The following is a 24,092-nucleotide window of genomic DNA, read 5'->3' on the forward strand; positions in this document are numbered from 1 at the left end:
TTCAACCGACTCAATATGTAAAGTGTCATGAGCAGGGGTGTGTATTGGCAAGAATCTGGCGATACGATACAAATCACGATACAATATATCACGATATATCACAATGCTGTTAAAAAGACAATTTTTTGTTTGTTTCTTTTTTTAAGATTATTTCCTAGAAGAATGGAATTACACCAGAAATATGCACAAATACTAAACACATTTTTATTTGATCAGAACAGGATCTAATGTTATAATCACAAAATGTTCTTGTGTTCAAACTGAAATTATGTTTTACAGACATTACAGTTTAAGATCCTGTTCAAATGTTCATATTCTATTAGTTCAGAACTAACATCATAACATTATTTTAGTTCAATCCCAACAAAGGAACTGACATTATTTAATAAAAGAGTGTTAAATAATAATAAATAAAATATAAACAAAAAAGAAAAACAAATTAACCAAAAATGAACCTCCACAATATCTGCATTAGAATAAATACCTAAAAATATCGATACAGTACTTTTTAATATCGATACAGTATTGTGGAGAAATGATATTTTCTTACACCCCTAGTCATGAGATAACTGTTGTTGTGATGTGGCGCTATATAAATAAGATTTGATTTGATTTAAAGGCAGCGGACAAATTTCAGTGTGGTGTATGTGTGTGAACCTACTGACAAAATAAAGATTCTTCTTCTCCTTCAACGGAACAAGTGAAAATTATCTTGGTAAGATTTCATGAAATAAGATTTTATTTTATTTTGACTAGAAATAAGAAAAATACACTTGGTTAGAGTTGGATTTTTGTAGTGTTGTGCATGTGGGTAACTGATACCTCATGCTATTTTAAGGATCCGTGTTAACAGCAGTCGCACACCAACAGGTAAAGATAGACGTAAACAAAGCAGGATGTCAAAAATTCTGCTACTTTTTACAGTGGAAGTAGAGACAGTATTGTTAGATTTTGTTACAAGTGAAAAAGAATATGTCACTTTGCTTCTTTTGACTTTCTTCTGCATATTCAGATCTGATAATAATACTAATGCATGAACAGCTCTACTCATCCATACACCTACTGCGTTCCTACTAAAAGTGGAGCCTGTAGACTCGCTGTGTTTCTGTTCAGGCAGTCCTTCCCTGCACCGGCACTTGCAGGAAGCCATCTGACTTTTCTAATTCTGTCCCGGGCATGTGACAGTAACTCGGTAAGCGGAGATCGTAGCGGTGCCCGGCGCTGTCGAAGGCCTTGTCATTAAGAGAGTACAGCTTGTCTGCAATGTCACTGCGCACAACTAGAGCAAAGATCTTGGCTATGTAGCGGTGCTTGGCAAAAAGTAGATAGAGTTTCTTCCTCCTCCACGCTACGTATCTGCACTGGTTATCAGCCCGGAGAGTTACCTGGGAGAGCGAAACAGAAAGAAAACAATGGATGAAACTAATTCTATGAGCCGATAACATTATCATTTTATCAAATTTTATTGATACAGCACCAAATCATAACAAAAATGATCTCATGAGACTTAACATATATAGCTGGTCCAAACCAGACAGTGAAATATAGCATCATTTCTTTATACAACAATTTTGACTTAAAGGAGTGATATTTTGCTTTTTTTTATGGAATTATGCATTTTAAAACATTTCCCTGTGGTCTGCATAAACTGTAAATGCTATGCTTGGGTCTGAATTCTTCATTAATTCAACACCACAGGTCCATTTTCAACCCTATTTCTGAGTAATGACACCAGAAAGGTCATTTTGAGCGCTGGCCTTTTAACCCTTTCATGCACAGTGGTCACTACAGTGGACAGTTCTTCTCCAGCTATTCTCTTCTATATTCATGGATTTTGTTGTTTTACTTTCATATCAACCAACACAGTGGACATTTATGCACCATCCCATAATACACTGCAATTCATACCGTTACTGTAACATTCCTGTTCTTGATAAACCTGATCCGCAGAAACATATTTGAGTGTAAATCAATTGTTAGTTGTTATTAGACTGTAATTAACAGTTTGTGTTGTTTTTTTAAGTTGTTGTGTTTTGTTGTTTTTTGCATATTATTTGAGTGAGTAATAACTACTATTATAGTATGTTAAAATGTGAGAAAACATCAGATTAGCAACATTAAAAAAAACATTTATTTCATAGTTTTCACACAGTATGACAGTAAATACATGTTTCTTTGATTCAAAAATTAAACGCATGGTGTCCAGCTGAGTGGACATTTTTGTAACTCCATGAAAAATAGGTTCATAAAAAAAAAAATTTCAATCACATTGTTTTTTTCCATGCCTAAAGAGGAATAAAAACACTCAGGAAAAAAATCTTGATTAAGGTTCTCATAATTCGTGCATGAAAGGGTTAAATGCAAATGAGCCACTTCATGCCCCGCCCCCTCCAAGTTGTTGGCTGTGCTGCTCTGTCCCGTTCAACCAACAACTGAACATTTTAGGTAATCGACTCAAAGTTCGGACATATTTTCAGTGTGGACTACAACCGCTGCTGCTGATAAACAACTATGTCGTACTATATGTGCAAATGTTGTGACATAACTAGTTATAGACGTAACAAATTAAGAAGGAATTAAAACGGGTTGTAGAAATCCACTAAATTTTTGTCGGAATGAATATAAAGATAGCTTTGCAGCACCTGGAGGGTTCAAATTCAAACTTTTTCAACTATTAGGGTCCAAATACACAAATAAATGAACTAAAGACTAATAAAAGTGGGTTTAGCAAAATATGACCCCTTCAAGCAGGGTACACACATAAAGATAATCAGGTTGTTTTGTCCCGATTTTCCCCTTCCTGACCAAGATCAGCAAATGCCAGATTATTTTATGTTTTATCAGATTAATCTATAAGATTATCCTGTGGTCTGATGTGTGTTAAGAGTGAATTTATCCCGATAATCAACTCCGAAACGGGTCTAGGCCGACAATCGTGAATATCAAACTTCAACAGTCAATATTTCTGACAAAAAATCTTTGTGTGCGTGGGGAAAGCAGATGACTCCCTAGTCATGACTCCATGAATTGTGACGTGGAATGGAATGTAGCCACTCAAGAAGTGATCTGAACAAGGAATCAGGCGTATATAATAACAAGCCTGGCCGACCTGAAACATAAAGTTCGGTGGAACTCAGAAATGGAGGACCAGCTCGTGGAGCTGTGGGAAGTCCGAGAATGTCTATTCAACGTCTCCACCAAGTCGTACTGCGACTGAAATGACATGTTGTGGGTTGTGTTTTCTGGTTGTTGCTATGTTTCTTCCTCGTTTTTGTTAGATCACATTTGATCATGTAAGATTTTTGGTTTGGAGGAACAGATTCTAGATCGATGGTGGGACAGAATCATTACACTGCAAAAATCCAAATCTTACCAAGTGTAGTTTTCTCATTTCTAGTCAAAATATCTCATCACGCTTAAAATAAGACATAATCACCTAAAGAGTAACTTTTCAGTGAGATATAAGAACTGATTTTTAGACAATAGATCTTGAAAATCTTATTTCAAGAAATTGTACCAAGATAATTTTCACTTGCTCCATTGGCAGATTTTTTTTCTTGAATTAAGCAAAAACATCTTGAATTAAGCAAAAAAAAAATCTGCCAATGGAACAACTGAAAATTATCTTTTAAGATTTCTTGAAATAAGATTTTCACGATCTACTGTCAAAAAATAATTTCTTCTATCTCACTGAAAAGTTACTCTTTGGGTGATTATGTCTTATTACCTCCGCCAAGGAGGTTATGTTTTTGCCAGGGTTTGTTTGTTTGTTTGTCTGTTTGTCTGTCCGTTAGTGTGCAACATAACTCAAAAAGTTATGGACAGATTTTGATGAAATTTTCAGGGTTTGTTGGAAATGGGATAAGGAAGAAATGATTAAATTTTGGTGGTGATCGGGGTTGGGGGGGCCCACGGGGGGGGGGGGGGGGGGGGGGGGGGGGCGCAGACCAGAAAATTTCATCAAAATCTGTCCATAACTTTTTGAGTTATGTTGCACACTAACGGACAGACAAACAGACAAACAAACCCTGGCAAAAACATAACCTCCTTGGCATGGGGGGGCCCACGGGGGGGGGCACTGATCAGCCTTGGCGGAGGTCTGCGTTCTCCGAGTGCGTCTAGTTTTAAGTGTGATGAGATATTTTGACTAGAAATGAGAAAAATACACTTGGTAAGATTTAGATTTTTGCAGTGTACAGGGTGGGGAAGCAAAATTTACAATGAACATTTACTTGTTTTTTCTCAGCAGGCACTTCGTCAATTGTTTTGAAACCAAACATATATTGATGTCATAATCATACCTAACACTATTATCCATACCTTTTCAGAAACTTTTGCCCATATGAGTAATCAGGAAAGCAAACGTCAAAGAGTGTGTGATTTGCTGAATGCACTCGTCACACCAAAGGAGATTTCAAAAATAGTTGGAGTGTCCATAAAGACTGTTTATAATGGAAAGAAGAGAATGACTATGAGCAAAACTATTACGAGAAAGTCTGGAAGATACTATTAAAGAAGAATGGGAGAAGTTGTCACCTGAATATTTGAGGAACACTTGCGCAAGTTTCAGGAAGCGTGTGAAGGCAGTTATTGAGAAAGAAGGAGGACACATAGAATAAAAACATTTTCTATTATGTACATTTTCTTGTGGCAAATAAATTCTCATGACTTTTGATAAACTAATTGGTCATACACTGTCTTTCAATCCCTGCCTCAAAATATTGTAAATTTTGCTTCCCCACCCTGTATATGTGTGGTGTGCTGTTTTGAGATTATCGGAGCACACCACACACAGTATGATCAAAAACTGTTCACTGCCTGATTTTTTATCTTCATGTGTGGGGTCTGTAACAGATAAAAAAATCTCTTCAGATTTAAAAAATCCTTATGTGTGTACCCCACTTTAGTAAATTTTAAGTAGGTTCACCTATCGAGGGACTCTTTTTTTTTGTCTTATAACTACATAACAGGGTTTTTTTTTTTAAATGGTATTTGGTGAGAACCTTTTTTTTTCCTTGAGATGAGTGTGACATGCCAGTAAACCTCAGCAAAACAGAGATAATATTGAACAACTGGTATTTTTGTGATGCCTGAAAATGAGTTAAAAACAACCTGGAACACGCCCTCCTCCGATGGTCTAAGGGAATCCCATTCTGGTGAATCCAGGAACTGAAATGGGTAGATGTAGTGCAGAAACTCCCCGTTGACTGTCACACGGATTCTGTAAAACAGCAGAGTAAACCTGATGTTAACTGACAGATGTAAAGGGCAGGTCAATAAAAGACCGAAGGCTGCTCCACAGACGCTCTGTCATGTCAATATTATAGATGTGTGACACTTTAAATGGAAAACCAACCGACCAAGTGTCTGATTGAAGTGTTGTTCCACCATGTGACTGCGGAACAGCTGCACTGCTTCTCGGCAGGATGAACACCGGTCGAACAAAACATAGTCCCTCATTTGGTGTTCGCAGTCTAACATAGGGGTGGGTGTCACACTGATTTTAGTTCAGAGGCCACATTCAGCCCAAGGACATGTTCTGGTATCTTATCTGTTTAGCCCACTTTGGATTTATTTTAAACATAGGTGTGTCTGGCTCAGTAAAATGCATAATTATGTGTAGAAAATCATTTTGGACCATGTTCAGTGATGCATGACTCAGTTACTGAAGCAAAACAACAATATCAAGCATCTCCAAAATGGATCCCTTTTACCCTGATAATGTCTGTAATATAAAAAAACAAGACCATATATGTTAGTGCACTCATAGAAATACCCTCAAATTCAAAATTTCAACCTTAGTGGGTTATTGGACTTTTTATGTTCTGTAGAAAATCAAGGTCAATGAAGTTACCATATTTAGTTCCTTACCTGTACAGGGTGGGGAAGCAAAATTTACAATATTTTGAGGCAGGGATTGAAAGACAGTGTATGACCAATTAGTTTATTGAAAATCATGAGGATTTATTTGCCACAAGAAAATTGACATAATAGAAAATGTTTTTATTCTATGTGTCCTCCTTCTTTCTCAATAACTTCCTGAAACTTGCGCAAGTGTTCCTCAAATATTCGGGTAACAACTTCTCTCATTCTTCTTTAATAGTATCTTCCAGACTTTCTCGTAATAGTTTTTCTCATAGTCATTCTCTTTACATTATAAACAGTCTTTATGGACACTCCAACTATTTTTGAAATCTCCTTTGGTGTGACGAGTGCATTCAGCAAATCACACACTCTTTGACGTTTGCTTTCCTGATTACTCATATGGGCAAAAGTTTCTGAAAAGGTATGGATAATAGTGTTAGGTATGATTATGACATCAATATATGTTTGGTTTCAAAACAATTGACGTAGTGCCTGCTGAGAAAAAACAAGTAAATGTTCATTGTAAATTTTGCTTCCCCACCCTGTAAGTGGGAAAAAAATAAAAAAAATTCAAGAAGTAAATATAAGAAAACATAAGAAAAACACACGTAAGATGAAAGGAAGATCTATTTTATTTAGAACTGTTGCTCTCACTGTTTTGTAATGTATGCAGAAATTACCAAAAATAGTCACTAAGCAACAAATACTTATGATCATAGTAACAACAAACATTTGTAAATCAGACATGTTTAGGTGATCCGTTGGGATGTTCCATTCACTTCTGCATGGAATGTATAATTTTTAAAAAATCTTCTTAGTTTGCCTTCAAATTGAACATCTTGCCCTCCTTGTAGATTCTAAATCTTGATATATTTTATGTATAAATATAGTGTGTTTAACATATTTCAAGCAATAGAATCTACAAGGTGGGCAAGAACGTTATTTTCAATTTTATTATTTTTTTTTATAATTTGTTTTTTATTGACATTCAGTATCAGACATTTACATGTAGTATAACACAAACATATTGCATATTTCTGTTGTTATTTTACTAATATTTATTTTCAATTTTAAAAGCCAAATTTAATGATTTTGCTGTATATATGCCAATATCTGGCATCATAAGATGGATCCTTCTTGGAATCAAAACTTCAACTATTTTTTGTCAAGCCTGCCACCAGATGTTAGTCTGGTTTTGTCTGTCTTTCATGTTTGTCTGTCACTTCCTGTTTTATTTTGTTAATTTTTCCTCATGTGTCTTGTCTGTTGTCTTTACTTCCCTTCCTTGATCGTGTTCACCTTTTCCCTGATTACCTGACTCCGCCCTGATGTGTGCCACCTGTGTCTCGTTGTCTTCCCTCCCTTTTGTGTATTTAAGTCCTGTCTTTTCCCCTGTTCAGACGCCAGTTCGTATTCTCTCGTAGTCTACTTACCAGCGTTCTGATCCTGTCTGTTTGTCTGCTTACCTGAGTTTTGACCCGTTTTGCCATCCCTTTTTTGCCTGCTCCCTGTCGGTTTTGTCTGCCTCCATCTGCCTTCCTGGTTTTTGACTTCTTCGCCTGACTTTTTGGTATGTGAGCTCTGTCATTTCCTTATGTCCTGTTGCCTGGCTGATTGCTTACCCGTGCATGACTTGTTTCCGTCACTGACCTCCCTCCGCTTTTCCCTAGTCGGGGTACCGACTCAAAACGCTGAGCCATACAGAGGGTTCGCGTCCTTAGTCCAGAGGACGAATCCAAAGAGGATCTCCCTGGCCACTGTCCTCAAGATCTTGTTATTTATCCTCATTATTTACCTATCTGTACTACCGGTGACTAATAAACTCTGTGAACTTTTATATCTGCCTCCGAGTTCTGCATTTGGGTTCAGGGTCCGTACTTACAGCTTTACATTTTTGAGTAAGTCTGTGAAAGTGGTCCGGGTAGGAACAGAAAGGAGACAAACCCTTTGATCTCAAGTAAGCTGAACTAGTAAAACTATATCATAAAAACCTAGAAATAATGACAATATCAAATTTGTCTCTTTGTATTAGTGCAAGAAAAGGAAAATGCATTATAGAAATGTTTAGATTTACAAACTATCCTGTCACAAAAAAATTGAATACCCTGAAGAACCATGAACGACACCGGTCTACAATTTTTATTTTTTTTATTTATTTTTTTTTTATTTTTTTAGAAATGATTTGCTTCAGAGATTAAATGTGCTAAATGTTAAGTATTTTAACCCTTTCATGCACAGTGGTCACTCCAGTGGACAGCTCTTCTACAGCTGTTCTCTTGTATATTCATGGATTTTGTTGTTCTTTTCATTGTTTTTTTTTTTTTTTTTTACACATATCTTTATTAAAGTTTTAAGACACTACATATCTTTTCTGACATGAATAGGTAACATTATGTAGATCTCTCCTGAGCATAAACCCCCAGAATCACAAGCCCTCTCCATAGTTTTCACACAATTTATCAGTAAATACATGTTTCTGTGCGTCAAAAATTCAATGTGTGGTGTCCAGCTGAGTGGACATTTTCGCAACTTCATGAAGAGAATAAGAATTTAATTTAAAATTTAATTTAAAATTTAATAAGAAGAAGTTCATAAGATTTTTTTTTTTTTTCATTATTTTTTGTATGCATTTTTTTTTATTATATATACAGTACAGGCCAAAAGTTTGGACACACCTTCTCCTTCTTTGCATTTTCTTTATTTTCATGACTATTTACATTGTAGATTCTCACTGAAGGCATCAAAACTATGAATGAACACATGTGGAATTATGTACTTAACAAAAAAGTGTGAAATAACTGAAAACATCTCTTATATTCTAGTTTCTTCAGAGTATCCACCCTTAGCTCTGATAACTGCTTTGCACACTCTTGCCATTCTCTTGATGAGCATCAAGAGGTAGTCACCTGAAATGGTTTCCTAACAGTCTTGAAGAAGTTCCCAGAGATGCTTAGCACTTGTTGGCCCTTTTGCCTTCACTCTGCGGTCCAGCTCACCCCAAACCATCTCGATTGGGTTCAGGTGCGGTGACTGTGGAGGCCAGGTCATCTGGCGCAGCACTCCATCACTCTCCTTCTTGGTCAAATATCCCTCACACAGCCTGGAGGTGTGTTTGGGGTCATTGTCCTGTTGAAACATAAATGATGGTCCAACTAAACGCAAACCGGATGGAATGGCATGTCACTTCAGGATGCTGTGGTAGCCATGCTGATTCAGGTTGCCTTCAATCTTGAATAAATCCCCAACAGTGTCACCAGCAAAGCACCCCCACACCATCACACCTCCCCCTCCATGCTTCACAGGTGGGAACCAGGCATGTAGCATCCATCCGTTCACCTTTTCTGCGTCGCACAAAGACACGGCGGTTGGATCCAAAGATCTCAAATTTGGACTCATCAGACCAAAGCACAGATTTCCACTGGTCTAATGTCCATTCCTTGGGTTTCTTGGCCCAAATAAATCTCTTCTGTTTGTTGCCTCTCCTGAGCAGTGGTTTCCTAGCAGCTATTTGACCATGAAGGCCTGATTCACGCAGTCTCCTCTTAACAGTTGTTGTAGAGATGTGTCTGCTGCTAGAGCTCTGTGTGGTATTCATCTGGTCTCTAATCTGAGCTGCTGTTAATTTGCGATTTCTGAGGCTGGTGACTCAGATGAACTTATCTTCAGCATCAGAGGTGACTCTTGGTCTTCCTTTCCTGGGGCGGTCCTCATGTGAGCCAGTTTCGTTGGAGCGCTTGATGGTTTTTGCGACTGCACTTGGGGACACATTCAAAGTTTTTGAAATTTTCTAGACTGACTGACCTTCATTTCTTAAAGTAATGATGGCCACTCGTTTGTCTTTACTTAGCTGATTGGTTCTCGCCATAATATGCATTCTAACAGTTGTCCAATAGGGCTGTCAGCTGTGCATCAACCTGACTTCTGCACAACACAACTGATGGTCCCAACCCCATCAATAAGGCAAGAAATTCCACTAAGTAACCCTGACAAGGCACAGCTATGAAGTGAAAACCATTTCAGGTGACTACCTCTGGAAGCTCATCAAGAGAATGCCAAGGGTGTGCAAGGCAGTCATCAGAGCTAAGGGTGGCTACTTTGAAGAAACTAGAATATAAGAGATGTTTTCAGTTATTTCACACTTTTTTGTTAAGTACATAATTCCACATGTGTTCATTCATAGTTTTGATGCCTTCAGTGAGAATCTACAATGTAAATAGTCATGAAAATAAAGAAAATGCGAAGAATGAGAAGGTGTGTCCAAACTTTTGGCCTGTACTGTATGTTTATATATACATATATATATATATATATATATATATATATATATATATATATATATATATATATATATACACACACATATATACACATATATACACACATATACACACATATATACATATATATACATATATACATATATACATATATATACATACATATATATACATACATATATATACATATATATATATATATATATACACATACATATATATATACATATATATGCATATATATATATATATATACACATACATATATATATATATATATATATATATATATATATATATATATATATATATATATATATATATATATATTTTTTTTTTTTTTTTTTTTTTTTTTTTTTTTTTTTCCAGAAGAAAATTTTCAATCGCATTGTTTTTTTCATGCCTAAAGAGGAATAAAAACACTCAGGAAAAAAAAATTGATTAAGGTTCTCATAATTCGTGCATGAAAGGGTTAAATGTGCTAAATGTTAAGTATTTTAACCCTTTCATGCACAGTGGTCACTCCAGTGGACAGCTCTTCTTCAGCTGTTCTCTTGTATATTCATGGATTTTGTTGTTCTTTTCACTGTTTTTTTGTTTTGTTTTGTTTTTTACACATATCTTTATTAAAGGTTTAAGACACTACATATCTTTTCTGACATGAATAGGTAACATTATGTAGATCTCTCCTGAGCATAAACCTCCAGAATCACAGGCCCTCTCCATAGTTTTCACACAGTTCATCAGTAAATACATGTTTCTGTGCGTCAAAAATTAAACATGTGGTGTCCAGCTGAGTGGACATTTTTGCAACTTCATGAAAAATAGGTTCATAAGAATTTTTTTTTTTTTTCATTATTATTTTTTGTATGTATTTTTTTTTTTTTTAATTTATTTTTTATTTATTTTTCTGAAGAAATTTTTCAGTTGCATTGTTTTTTTCATGCCTAAAGAGGAATAAAAACACTCAGGAAAAAAATTTTGATTAAGGTTCTCATAATTTGTGCATGAAAGGGTTAATAAGATTAATTGGAAAATAAATGACAAAAGTGCTGGTTTGCTGATGTTTTCAAGGTATATAATTAAGTGTTATTACATATATATACTGGTTTATGTACATTTATATAATAGTTTAATAAATCTTCCACTAAATAGAACCTGTAAAGTGAATATATTCTCATGTGCAGACAGTGTTTTGAAGTAGATCTTGTAGCTCTGAGACAAATATTCCTTTTGAGTCAAACCCATTCTCTCGTTAATTCTTGAATTTCACATTTTGACCCAAGGCTGTATCTTGGAAAGTTCAGCCAACCAACATTTTTTACGTGATTTTTCTTTATCAGTGACTCTCATGTGGTAAAATTTCATTACTTTTATTCTGGAAGCATTTTCCTTGTAGACCAGTGCAATCTGAAAATTATAAAGAAAAACAGGTGCAACATTTTTTCTGTTATTCCACCCTGTTTTGACCCTAAAACACACAGTAAAGCAAAACCACTGAAGAAAAGGAACACAAGCACATACTCACAGTAGCTTTTATGACACTGAAACAGACGCTAATTCACAGCAGCGTGTCTACCTGGAATAATGTCTTAAGGTTAAAGGGTTAAGACAATGTAATCAAACAGAAGTGCAACTCCAGTGACCAGCCTCCACGCTTACATTTTTGCACATGCTCTGTCTCTACAAAGGCCATAAAGATGTTAAACATGTTAATCCTGAAACACTCACTCATTTATTTGAGCATATGATAAGAGATCAATGGCATCAGAGAAGAAATTTGTGATATTTCCACCTCTTACTGGTTTGTTTTATTGACACGAGTCTTGTTTAATTACAGTAACTTGTGTTTGTTTGAGTGAAGAACATATGAAACCTGACTACACCTAAATATTTACCAGTGTTTATGAGTTGCCTCCAGATTGCCTGCAGCTAGACAAACTGTTTATTCTGCAGACAAATACATCCACATATCAGATCAGTTACCAAAGCGTAACATATGAAACAGCTTAGAATAAAAGCACTAAAATCACTTGCAGCAGTTCTACAACACAGAGCACTTTAGTCAACTACAGCCTTTCTAAACAAACTATGTAGCTATATATTACATCACTGGCAATACTATGATAGTAGTGATATTTTTTTAACTGATACATATAAAACACATACATACAAGTACATAGATATATATAATTATCAGGATTAATAGGGTACATATAGACACTATCACCTAAAACCCTTCTGAATGTTCTAGCGTTTTGTTTTTCTTCATTTTGACATTTAACATGTTATCTTCATTATTCTGGATATTATCCCTTCAGATTCTTCAAATATTCTGCAGAATGGCAAGTATCAGTTATTTTGCAGCTACAAAGAATACTCTAAAACAACAAATAACTGTCTGGTTTCTTTGACCATCACTACAAATCAAAGTATTAAGAATATTAAGGTTCATTTATTGTGTTTTACTGTGATAATTTTCAACTGATATGAACAAGGTGATAACATTATATTGGTCATATCCTTAGGTAGATGTAACATAATTGTTTAGGACGAACAAAGATTCTGTGCGTAAACATAACTGAGTGAAAATAATTTAATGATTTGTCATGGCTGCACTTGAGGCTTAGTGATAAAATGTATGTATGTATATATGTGTGTATGTATGTATGTGTATGTGTGTGTGTGTGTGTGTGTGTGTGTGTGTGTGTGTGTGTATATATATACACATGTATAAATATATGTATGTATGTATGTAAATATGTATGTATGTATGTATGTATGTAAATATGTATAAATGTATGTATGTATATATGTATAAATGTATGTATGTATGTATGTATAAATATATGTATGTATGTATGTATGTATGTATGTATGTATGTATGTATGTATAAATATATGTATGTATGTAAATATGAATAAATGTATGTATGTATGTATGTATTTTGAAAAATGTCCATAAATTTGGAAACAAATTCATTTCTATTCAATGCTGTCCTCATATGGTCCAATAATAAAAACGTTTTGAGTTAAAATCCATTAATCTGAGGGGTTTTTTTTGTAGCTAAGTATAGTTCAGAAGGTACGTATCATTGATTAAAAAAATAAAATCTGATCTAACTGGCACTTCAGTGAGAGGAAGGGGAACAAAATGTGCACCCCCCACCCCACCCCACTATTAGAATTTCTATTTGCAGTTTCACTTTCATATTGACTTTCATGTTTGTCATATGAGCAACACATAGTATTTAACAGGCAAACAAGATACTCATTCAGCCATAGCGTCACCTCCGTCACCTTTGAGAGGAAATAAAATCAGTGTTCAGCAGCGGTTTGGGTGAATCACTGCAGCCGGGTGCTCCGTAGATTGCTAGAAAACGACCAATCATGTAAAATGATACCAAGCGACCAAAAAAATCAAGGTTGAAATGGGGTCCTGAAATGAAAACGGGAATGTTCTGGCTGAACGGTGATTTTTTTTTTGGATGACTCATAATCAGTGTCTGTTACTCTTTTTTTTTTTTCTGGAAATGACAAATACTGTGATCAAAAAACCTGTTTCAAAGAATAGTACAGTTAGAAAATAGAGGATGAATCACATTTTGGTCCCTCTTTCTGTACTGAAGTGACTGACAGACACATTTTTTTGGAGAAAACACCTGAAATGCACACCTTCTCTTTTATGCATGTTGCTATATTTTCTCTGTCTCTTTGTTTCTGTGTTCCTTTCTTACCACATGAATATTCCACTAGATCCAGTCCTACTCAGACTACAAGCTAAAGCTGAGTTTTGCAGCTGTTGCAGCTTTTCTGCAGTCACTCACTACAGCGCTCATTAAGGCTAAATGTGGCTTATGACAGGGCGGCTAAATGTAGGGAATCACATGGCAATGATGAAGCACAACCAAGACTGAGTCTACAGGGGATCGACTCAACACAAAACCAATAAATACTGTCTTTACAAAGTTGTGTTTGCACATGCGCCTGAGTTAACTTTCATATGACAAAAAACATGATTAAAAAAAAGACATTACACCTGTTAAGCTTGTGCTGTTCTTCAATTCACTGGCATAGAAATACAAATCTAGCAAACTGTGCATGTGCCATACATCGTAGAATTTAACACCAAACAATGGCCATTGGTCACTGGTGTAGTCCAGGGTATACGGCGTACACCCACTTATTTTTCAGTCATCTTTGGGTATACCCACTTCTAAATCCCTCCTGATGCGCACCACTCAGTTGTATCTGCAGCCAAATTGTCCATTTTTCTCCCTAGGATGGTGAAGCTATGACCCGCCCTACTTTGCCTCTAATTGGCTAGTATTCCCTGCCTTCACTGATTAGATTGGTTAACTTTAGGCATGAGGACTTATGAGCCTAAATAAATAAATAAAAATACAAAAAAACAATAACGAAAAATACAAAAAAATAAATAAATTAAAAATAAAAATAATAAAAGAAAAAAAGATTGGCTAACTTTAGGCATGAGGACTGATGAGCTTAAATAAATAAATAAATTTTAAAAAATACAAAAAAACAATAATGAAAAATACAGAAAAATAAATAAATTAAAAAAATACAAATAATAAAAGAAAAAAAGATTGGCTAACTTTAGGCATGAGGACTGATGAGCCTAAATAAATAAATAAATAAATAAAAAAATACAAAAAAACAATAATGAAAAACACAGAAAAATAAATACATTAAAAAATAAAAATAATAAAAGAAAAAAAGATTGGCTAACTTTAGGTATGAGGACTGATGAGCCTAAATAAATAAATAAATAAATAAAAAAACAAAAAAACAATAATGAAAAATACAACAAAATAAATAAATTAAAAAAGAAAAATAATAAAAGAAAAAAAGATTGGCTAACTTAAGGCATGAGAACTGATGAGCCTAAATAAATAAATAAATAAATAAATAAAACACAAAAAAACAATAATGATGAATACAAAAAAATAAATAAATTAAAAATAAAAATAATATAAGAAAAAAAAGATTGGCTAACTTTAGGCATGAGGACTGATGAGCCTAAATAAATAAATAAATAAATAAATTTAAAAAAAAACAATAATGAAAAACACAGAAAAATAAATACATTAAAAAATAAAAATAATAAAAGAAAAAAAGATTGGCTAACTTTAGGCATGAGGACTGATGAGCCTAAATAAATAAATAAATAAATAAATAAATAAAAATACAAAAAAACAATAATGAAAAATACAAAAAAATAAATAAATTAAAAATAAAAATAATAAAAGAAAAAAAAGACTGGCTAACTTTAGGCATGAGGACTGATGAGCCTAAATAAATAAATAAATAAATAAATAAAAAAACAATAATGAAAAATACAACAAAATAAATAAATTAAAAAATAAAAATAATAAAAGAAAAAAAGATTGGCTAACTTAAGGCATGAGAACTGATGAGCCTAAATAAATAAATAAATAAAACACAAAAAAACAATAATGAAAAATACAAAAAAATAAATAAATTAAAAAGAAAAATAATAAAAGAAAAAAAAGACTGGCTAACTTTAGGCACGAGGACTGATGAGCCTAAATAAATAAATAAAAATACAAAAAAACAATAATGAAAAATACAAAAAAATAAATAAATTAAAAAGAAAAATAATAAAAGAAAAAAAAGACTGGCTAACTTTAGGCATGAGGACTGATGAGCCTAAATAAATAAATAAATTTTAAAAAGAAAATACAAAAAAACAATAATGAAAAACACAGAAAAATAAATAAATTAAAAAATAAAAATAATAAAAGAAAAAAAGATTGGCTAACTTTAGGCATGAGGACTGATGAGCCTAAATAAATAAATAAATAAAAATACAAAAAAACAATAATGAAAAATACAAAAAAATAAATAAATTAAAAAATAAAAATAATAAAAGAAAAAAAGATTGGCTAACTTTAGGCATGAGGACTGACAAGCCAATCAGAGGCAGAGTAGGGCGGGTCATGCGGAGGAAAATATTGCTAACTAGCGCTGGCCTGGCCTCCTCCGGAACCAGATTGGACACCTCAGGTGCCAGTTCCACCCCAGTTGATTGACAGGTCACTGCACGTCTAACTGACAGATGCGTGATTATTGGAAATACGAATGAGAAAGGCAGAATAAACGTCTTTCAAGTGAGTGGCAGGTATCGAGAGAACGTACTTTCATGGAATACATAATTCTGAGGTAATTTTTAAGGTGGTTTTAGAATGAATCATTGTTTTAAACTACTGGACATATGACTGCACATTTAGAGAAGAAGACATTTTGTCACCAATAGTTAAACTGTGTGAGTAGTCTAACGTTAAGAAAGGCTAACATTATGAAAGGCTAACATTATGAAAGGCTAACGTTATGAAAGGCTAATGTTATCCTATGTTTGCCTCATGTTGAATACATTTCCATTCATGCAGCTGCTTGTGTGACCAGTAAAACCTACAAACTGCTCCTAATCAAGTCATGATAATCCTACTATATAATACACGTTCTCTGTCCCATCGATGTTGCAGCACAGGAGGGCATTTGTACGGATTTTCCTCAGCCTTCACAGGCCCGATTGCCACCAAACTCGCCAAACGAATAGAAACATTACCTGACTATCTACCAGGCACAATTTTATGAGCGAATGAATAATGGGTCAATAATGTAAAGCGCTTTGGGTGTCTAGAAAGGCGCTATATGAATCCAATCCATTATTATTATTATTATTATTATTATTATGTCCGTATTCAAATGTTGTGAGCTATGCTGGGTGATTTTAGCCTCTCTCTACTTCGAATTCTTCATCCCTGCCGCCATACTCCATTTTCAGAAGTGGTTACGCTGCCGTTCATGACATTTCTACTGCTAGCAGATGATGCTACAATGTGAAGGCTGCAGTTCATTACCGCTGTATGAATTTAATCATGCTTGACAGGCCAAACACATACATGCTCTTCCCTTCATGCCTCACATGTTGGCTCAAATTATCACCTGCACAATGCAGGATTAAATGGTCGTTTACAAATGGATGGTGGTGGCAGACAAGTTCTACTTATCATGCAATCGTACAATGGCACCACGGGTACAATGCCGCTAGTTTTATAAGAATGAGCAAATGAATTTTAGGGTAAACTAAATATAGTAGTCTGACATGTCACTGTTTCTAAAACAGGGCGTTGTTTCTGGACTACTTTTTTTAAGGCAAAATTGAGAGTATACCCACTTCTCCAGGGACCACTAGACCACTGCCAATAGTCCCTAACAGTTTTGGAAGGTTAATAACTGAAGCACTGGGAGGCCCTTTAATACTTTATGTCCATTTTCAGCAGCTTTATTCTTCTCCACTATCACATCAGAGGTAAATATTGTACTTTCTACTCCCGTACATTTGTCTGACAGCTTTAGTTAAAGGTCCCATATTATGCAAATCTCACTTTGTGACAGTTTTCTTACAGTAGCGTGTGTTGCAGTAGCCTCATTATGAGGTTCGAATTTGAAAACTGTCTGTTTCCTCCCTGCCTTGCTACACCACATTTAGTGAAAATGCCTGCTCAAACGGCCGAGTTTGAGTTGGGTCCGCTTATGACAACATAAGCGGATTTAACTCCTCCCCCTGACTGTGCCCCCACCCTGCATGAAAAGGTGAGCCCCACCCTGGCAAAGTACCTCTTGGACAACAAACATGGCGAAGGCGAGACACGCAAGTTGTGGTGTTGTTGGCTGCACACACCAACACGAAAGTTTATTTTTGCTCCCCACTTCCGAGCCTCTCCGAAAAAAGTGGCTGGATTATATCTTTGATGGTCATGTACCAAACAACATTCCCAAACGCTTGTATGTGTGTGCCCGGCATTTCACGGACGAGTGTTTTTTTAACAGGGGCCCATACAGCTCCGGCTTAGCACAAAGACTCCGAATCAAGAAGGACGCAGTACCAACGCTTCGTGACCCAAGTCCAAGTGTGGGAGATGTAGGTTCTTATCATTTTTTTGTATCGTTACTGCATAACCCCACATTACAGATAAGCTAGTGGTTGTTGATGTGTACGTCTAACGTTAGCATGGCAGCTAACATAGCTCGGTTACTGTTGCTAACGTTTGCGTCCCCGTTAACATGCAAGAGCTGATAATATCAAGAGACATTCAACAGAACTACTTTGAACACGGGCCTTTTGTGGTTGGCATCAGTATAGTTAGCATCAAGCTTGTTAGTAGCTGCCTGCATTAGTGGCGGCAGGCGTCTTTCCGTGTCAGGTCCACAAACCCAACACAACACCGCCGTTTTCCGTCGGGGCTCAATCACGCCTCAAGGCAAAGAAAGCCAGTGTTTGGAAAGACGTTCTGTCTGAGACATGTGTATTGTAGACGAGAGAGGGGCATTTCAGACAGCGCGTAGTACCGCTAGCATAAGCCGCGTCCTCTCCCAGAGAGGGGAGGGGAAGTGGGCGTGGACAGATGCGTTCATTTGCATACCCGGAAGAGGGCCCAGAAACAGCCTGTTCTGAGGAGGGCTGGTGAGAGTGACTTTTTCGACCGCTGAAACTCCGAACAAAGGATGATTTTGGGGCGAACAAACTTAAATACTATGTTTTTGGGCTTCTGAGACCTATATGACGTGACTGAAAAATAGCATAATACGGGACCTTTAAAGACATGGACAGAGGTTTTGGCATAAATTAGATACAGCCTACTTACTTAAAATCTATTTATAAGTCTTATAAAATACTTAGACTTGCTCAACTTTTGCCAGACACATCATTTGTGTCACTGTTTGGTCATGACTGTCATGCTCAGATGACAGTTTTCCCATCACTTTTCTACAAAAGTGTTGACTTTTAACATCGGAGATGAATTAAAGCACAGGTGTCAAACATGCGGCCCGGGGGCCAAACCCGGCCCGCCAAAGGGTCCAATCCGGCCCTTGGGATGAATTTGTGAAATGCAAAAACAAGATATTAACAATCCTTTTAGTTCAGGTTCCACATTCAGACCAATTCGATCTCAAGTGGGTCAGAACCAGCCAAATACTATCATAATAACATAGAAATAATGACAACTCCAAATTTTTCTCTTTGTAAATGTAAATATTTTTATGTATTTACACTAAAACAAAGTATAATTTTGCAAAAAATGTGAGTAACCTGAACAAACATGAACCTGAAATGTCTTAAGAGAAGTACAATTTTAACAATATTCCGCCTGTTATTAAATATTTTGTGTATTTGTAGATCCACTGTGATCTGCAAGTTATAACGCACATGTGGAAATGATAAACTGAGGCAGAATATTGTTAAAATTACACTTATTTTGTCAGTTTGTTCCTGTTATTCACATCTTTTGAAGGGATAGTTTGTAGATGTAAACCTGTTCATAATGTAAAATTACTTTTTTTACTCTAAAACATAGAGAAAAGTTTGGAGTTGACATTATTTCTATATTATTATGTTATTATTTTACTGGTTCAGCCCACTGCAGATCAAATTTAGCTGAATGTGGCCCCTGAACTAAAATGAGTTTGACACCCCTGAATTAAAGGATCAAATGTTCATTCTCTTAGATTTGTTACAGGACTGAAAAACAAGCCTGTTTTAAAGAATGTGATGCATTTCTGCAGATTAAACAGCATATAGTTTATAAAATAGCTCAAATAAATTCAGCTTCAAACAAGTGCAACAGCAAAATGAATGTAAAAACATATAAAGGCAAAACACTGAGAAGGACTTTTATACAGCATTGATGACTTTTTATAACTGTTTTGATTTTACTTTGCTACTTTTACTTCATGAGTTCAGGAATTCTTCCACTTACTTTGCAAAGTACTTTATGTATTTATTGTATTTTACGTGTTTTTGTATTTATACTTATTCATTCATATGCTTTTTTTATGTAGTTGCGCATTATTTAAGCAGTTAGTTACAACTTTAAGTGTAAAATAAATAATGTAGTAGATTAAAAAGCTCAGTATTTCCCTGTAATGTGTAATGGAAGGGAAGAAAGTGGCATAAATAGAAAGTCAAAAGGAAAGGAAATAGAAAATACATTTTGGCTCAGGATTCAGGAAAATTCATCGACTTATCATAACATTTTATGTCATTTCTTTCTAAATACCCAAACATACATCACTGAGCACAAGCATTTACTGATCTAAACTGTTTAATATCTGTTGATCCATTAATCCTATCAATACATGTAAATAATTGGTGTAAAACGCTGTTTGTCATCTTTTCATGGTCATCAGATATGACCTATTTGGAGATTCAGGGGCTAGTCCAGGTTAAAGACACACCTGTACATCTGCACAAAATAAGAACACGACCTCAAGTTATGGAAAAGTGCCATATTCATTTTTTAACATTTTGTCTTAAACTACAGTTTGGATAATGCTCTTCCTGAGATCATCCAGACAACGCCCATTACAATTAGGACAAATCTGACTTCTTCACAAATTGCAAAAAACATTGTACCTGTCCTGTACAACTGTGTACAGTATTTAAAGTAAACAAAAAGAATGTGTAGTGTAGGACAGTCTACTATATTGAAAACTGCAGCCTGTGACCATCAGTAGATTGTCCTCACTATGGGGTTTTGTGGGTTTATCTGATGTTTTGCCTTTTGTCAGCTGTCTTTCCTAGGGACTACAGATGGAAATTAGCACTTTTGCTACAATGTGGCATATTTACAGCTGCATTTGTTGTAGATGTTCATTAATATGTACTGTCCCTAATACTTAAATAAATAAAATGCAGAGGATAATATTATAAATAAATAGTGATGTCACTTAAAACAGGTTAGATACAGAGAAAGTTTCATTTGAGAACTGACATAAAAGTAGTGGTGGGTCTTTATGGGTTAAAAACCTTTTAGAATGTTATCTTATGTATGGATGTATTTATTTATTTGTTTGCTTGCTTGTTTGTTTAGCAGGGACACATTTTTACAGCTCCAATTGTTGTAGATGTTCATTAATATGCCCTGTTCCAAATAAATAAATAAATAAATAAATAAATAAATAAATAAATAAATAAATAAATAGCAAAGGATAATATTAGAAATAAATGGTGATATGACTTAAGAAAGGTTAGATATAGAGAAAGTTTCATTTGAGAACTGACATAAAAGTAGTGCTGGGTCTTTATGGGTTAAACACCATTTATATTTTTATTTTATCTTATTTGTTTATTTGTTTGTTTATTTAGCAGGAAAAAAAATTACAGCTGCAATTGTTGTAGATGTTCATTAATATGCACTGTCCTTAATAAATACATAAAATGCAGAGGATAATATTATAAATAAATGGTGATATCACTTAAAACAGGTTAGATATAGAGAAAGTTTCATCTGAGAACTGATATAAAAGTAGTGCTGGGTCTTTATGGGTTAAATATCTTATCTTATCTTATCTTATCTTATCTTATCTTATCTATCTATCTATCTATCTATCTATCTATCTATCTATCTATCTATCTATCTATCTATCTATCTATTTAGCAGGGACAAATTTTTACAGCTGCAATTGTTGTAGATGTTCATTAATATGCACTGTCTCTAATAAATAAATAAATAAATAAAGTAGTGCTGGGTCTTTATGGGTTAAACACCATTTATATTTTTATTTTATCTTATTTATTTGTTTATTTAGGAGGGACAAATTTTTACAGCTGCAATTGTTGCAGATGTTCATTAATATGCACTGTCCCTAATAAATAAATAAAATGCAGAGGATAATATAAATAAATGGCGATGTCACTTAAAACAGGTTAGATATAGAGAAAGTTTCATTTGAGAACTGACATAAAAGTAGTGCTGGGTCTTTATGGGTTAAACACCATTTATATTTTATTTTATTTATTTATTTGTTTATTTAGCACGGAAACATTTTTACAGCTGCATTTGTTGTAGATGTTTATTAACATGCACTATCCCTAATAAATAAATAAATAAATAAATAGCAGATGATAATATTATAAATAAATAGTGATGTCACTTAAAACAGGTTAAATATAGAGAAACTTTCATTTGAGAACTGACATAAAAGTAGTGCTAGGTCTTTATGGGTTAAACACCATTTATACATTTTTTTTATTTTATTTTATTTTATTTATTTGTTTGTTTGTTTGTTTAGCAGAGACAAATTTTTACAGCTGCAGTTGTTGTAGATGTTCATTAATATGCACTGTCCCAAATAAATAAATAAATAAATACATACATACATATATAAAAATGCAGAGGATATTACAAATAAATGGTGATATCACTTAAAACAGGTTAAATATAGAGAAAGTTTCATTTGAGAACCTTTTATATTTTTATTTTATTTTATTTTATTATTTTATTTAGCTGGGACAAATTTTTACAGCCCGCAATTAATGTAAATGTTCATCAATGTGCCCTGTCCCTAATAAATAAATAAAATTCAGATGATAATATTATAAAATAAATGATGATATCACTTAAGAAAGGTTAGACACAGAGAAAGTTTCATTTGAGAACTGACATAAAAGTAGTGCTGGGTCTTTATGGGTTAAACACCATTTATATTTATATTTTATTTATTTATTTTATTAACACGGACAGTTTTTTTTTTTTTACAGCTGGAATTGTTTTAGATGTTCATTAATATGCACTGTCCCAAATAAATAAATAAATAAATAAATAAATAAAAATGCAGAGGACAATACTATAAATAAATGGTGATATCACTTAAGAAAGGTTAGATATAGAAAAAGTTTCATTTGAGAACTGACATAAAAGTAGTGCTGGGTCTTTATGGGTTAAACGCCATTTATATTTATATTTTATTTATTTATTTTATTAACACGGACAGTTTTTTTTTTTTTTTTTTTTTACAGCTGCAATTGTTTTAGATATTCATTAATATGCACTGTCCCAAATAAATAAATAAATAAATAAATAAAAATGCAGCGGACAATACTATAAATAAATGGTGATATCACTTAAGAAAGGTTAGATATAGAAAAAGTTTCATTTGAGAACTGACATAAAAGTAGTGCTGGGTCTTTATGGGTTAAACGCCATTTATATTTATATTTTATTTATTTATTTTATTAACACGGACAGTTTTTTTTTTTTTTTTTTTTTTTTTTTTTTTTTTTACAGCTGCAATTGTTTTAGATATTCATTAATATGCACTGTCCCAAATAAATAAATAAATAAAAATGCAGCGGACAATACTATAAATAAATGGTGATATCACTTAAGAAAGGGTTAGATATAGAAAAAGTTTCATTTGAGAACTGACATAAAAGTAGTGCTAGGTCTTTTATATTTTATTTTATTTTATTTCTTTGTGTATTTAGCAGGGCCACCTTTTCCCAGCATGTGTCTGTGTGCGTGGATCACCTGCCGGACAGCAGCACTGACAGCTTGTCGATGGGGGTTTTTCCTTCCACGGCGAAGCAGTGGTCCTGTTCTATGGTGTGGATGTCCCTCTCACAACACGCCACGATCTTCCCATAATGTGACAGAGACACTCCGAGCTTCTTGAACATGCAGTTGTACAGCTCCTCAAAGTCCTGGTCGAAGGAGACGCTCCTCAGTCTGTAGGCGACGTGCAGGAGCTGGCCCAGACACGCACCGAAGAGCGCAAAATTCCACAGGAACGCGTCCGTGGTGCACGAATCCGACCACGCGTGGAAGGTGTAGCAGAAGAAACCCAAGGTGAGGAATGTGAACAGGTAGAGGAGTCCGTAGAAACCACTACCGCCCATGAAGCCGAGGAAGAGGAAGATGTTGGCCAGGTGGAACACGGACCCCTCTGCGCCCTCCCTCCACTCCGCGCACAGTGGGTACGAGGCCGGCGCAGGTTCCACCGTGAAGTTCATGGCTTCAAAGTCCGGAGGCTCCATCTCTGATAAAGTCTGAAAACTACCAGAACATTTCACCCAAAGTCCGACTGCGTGTGTGACGGTCCACGGCGTGCGCAAAACGGAAG

The 24,092-nt window shown here is 34.6% G+C and overlaps 1 protein-coding gene across 1 annotated transcript in view; it reads right to left on the reverse strand.

Annotated features, from left to right (window-relative positions):
- Positions 1-563: 563 nt before the first annotated feature.
- The window catches only part of popdc3 (popeye domain cAMP effector 3), a 23,554-nt gene continuing 25 nt past the window's right edge, over positions 564-24,092 (reverse strand). Inside the window, exons 1-3 of the mRNA XM_030157091.1 lie at positions 23,501-24,092; positions 5,113-5,221; positions 564-1,385 (exon numbers count right to left, since the gene is read on the reverse strand). The exon at positions 23,501-24,092 is cut by the window's right edge and continues 25 nt beyond it. Of these exons, the coding sequence (XP_030012951.1) occupies positions 1,110-1,385; positions 5,113-5,221; positions 23,501-24,006 (891 nt within the window). The 5' untranslated portion in view covers positions 24,007-24,092 and the 3' untranslated portion in view covers positions 564-1,109. The remainder of the gene's footprint in view (positions 1,386-5,112; positions 5,222-23,500) is intronic.

The sequence above is a fragment of the Sphaeramia orbicularis genome, chromosome 16 (genome assembly GCF_902148855.1).
Source record: "Sphaeramia orbicularis chromosome 16, fSphaOr1.1, whole genome shotgun sequence".
Classification (NCBI taxonomy): Eukaryota; Metazoa; Chordata; class Actinopteri; order Kurtiformes; family Apogonidae; genus Sphaeramia; species Sphaeramia orbicularis.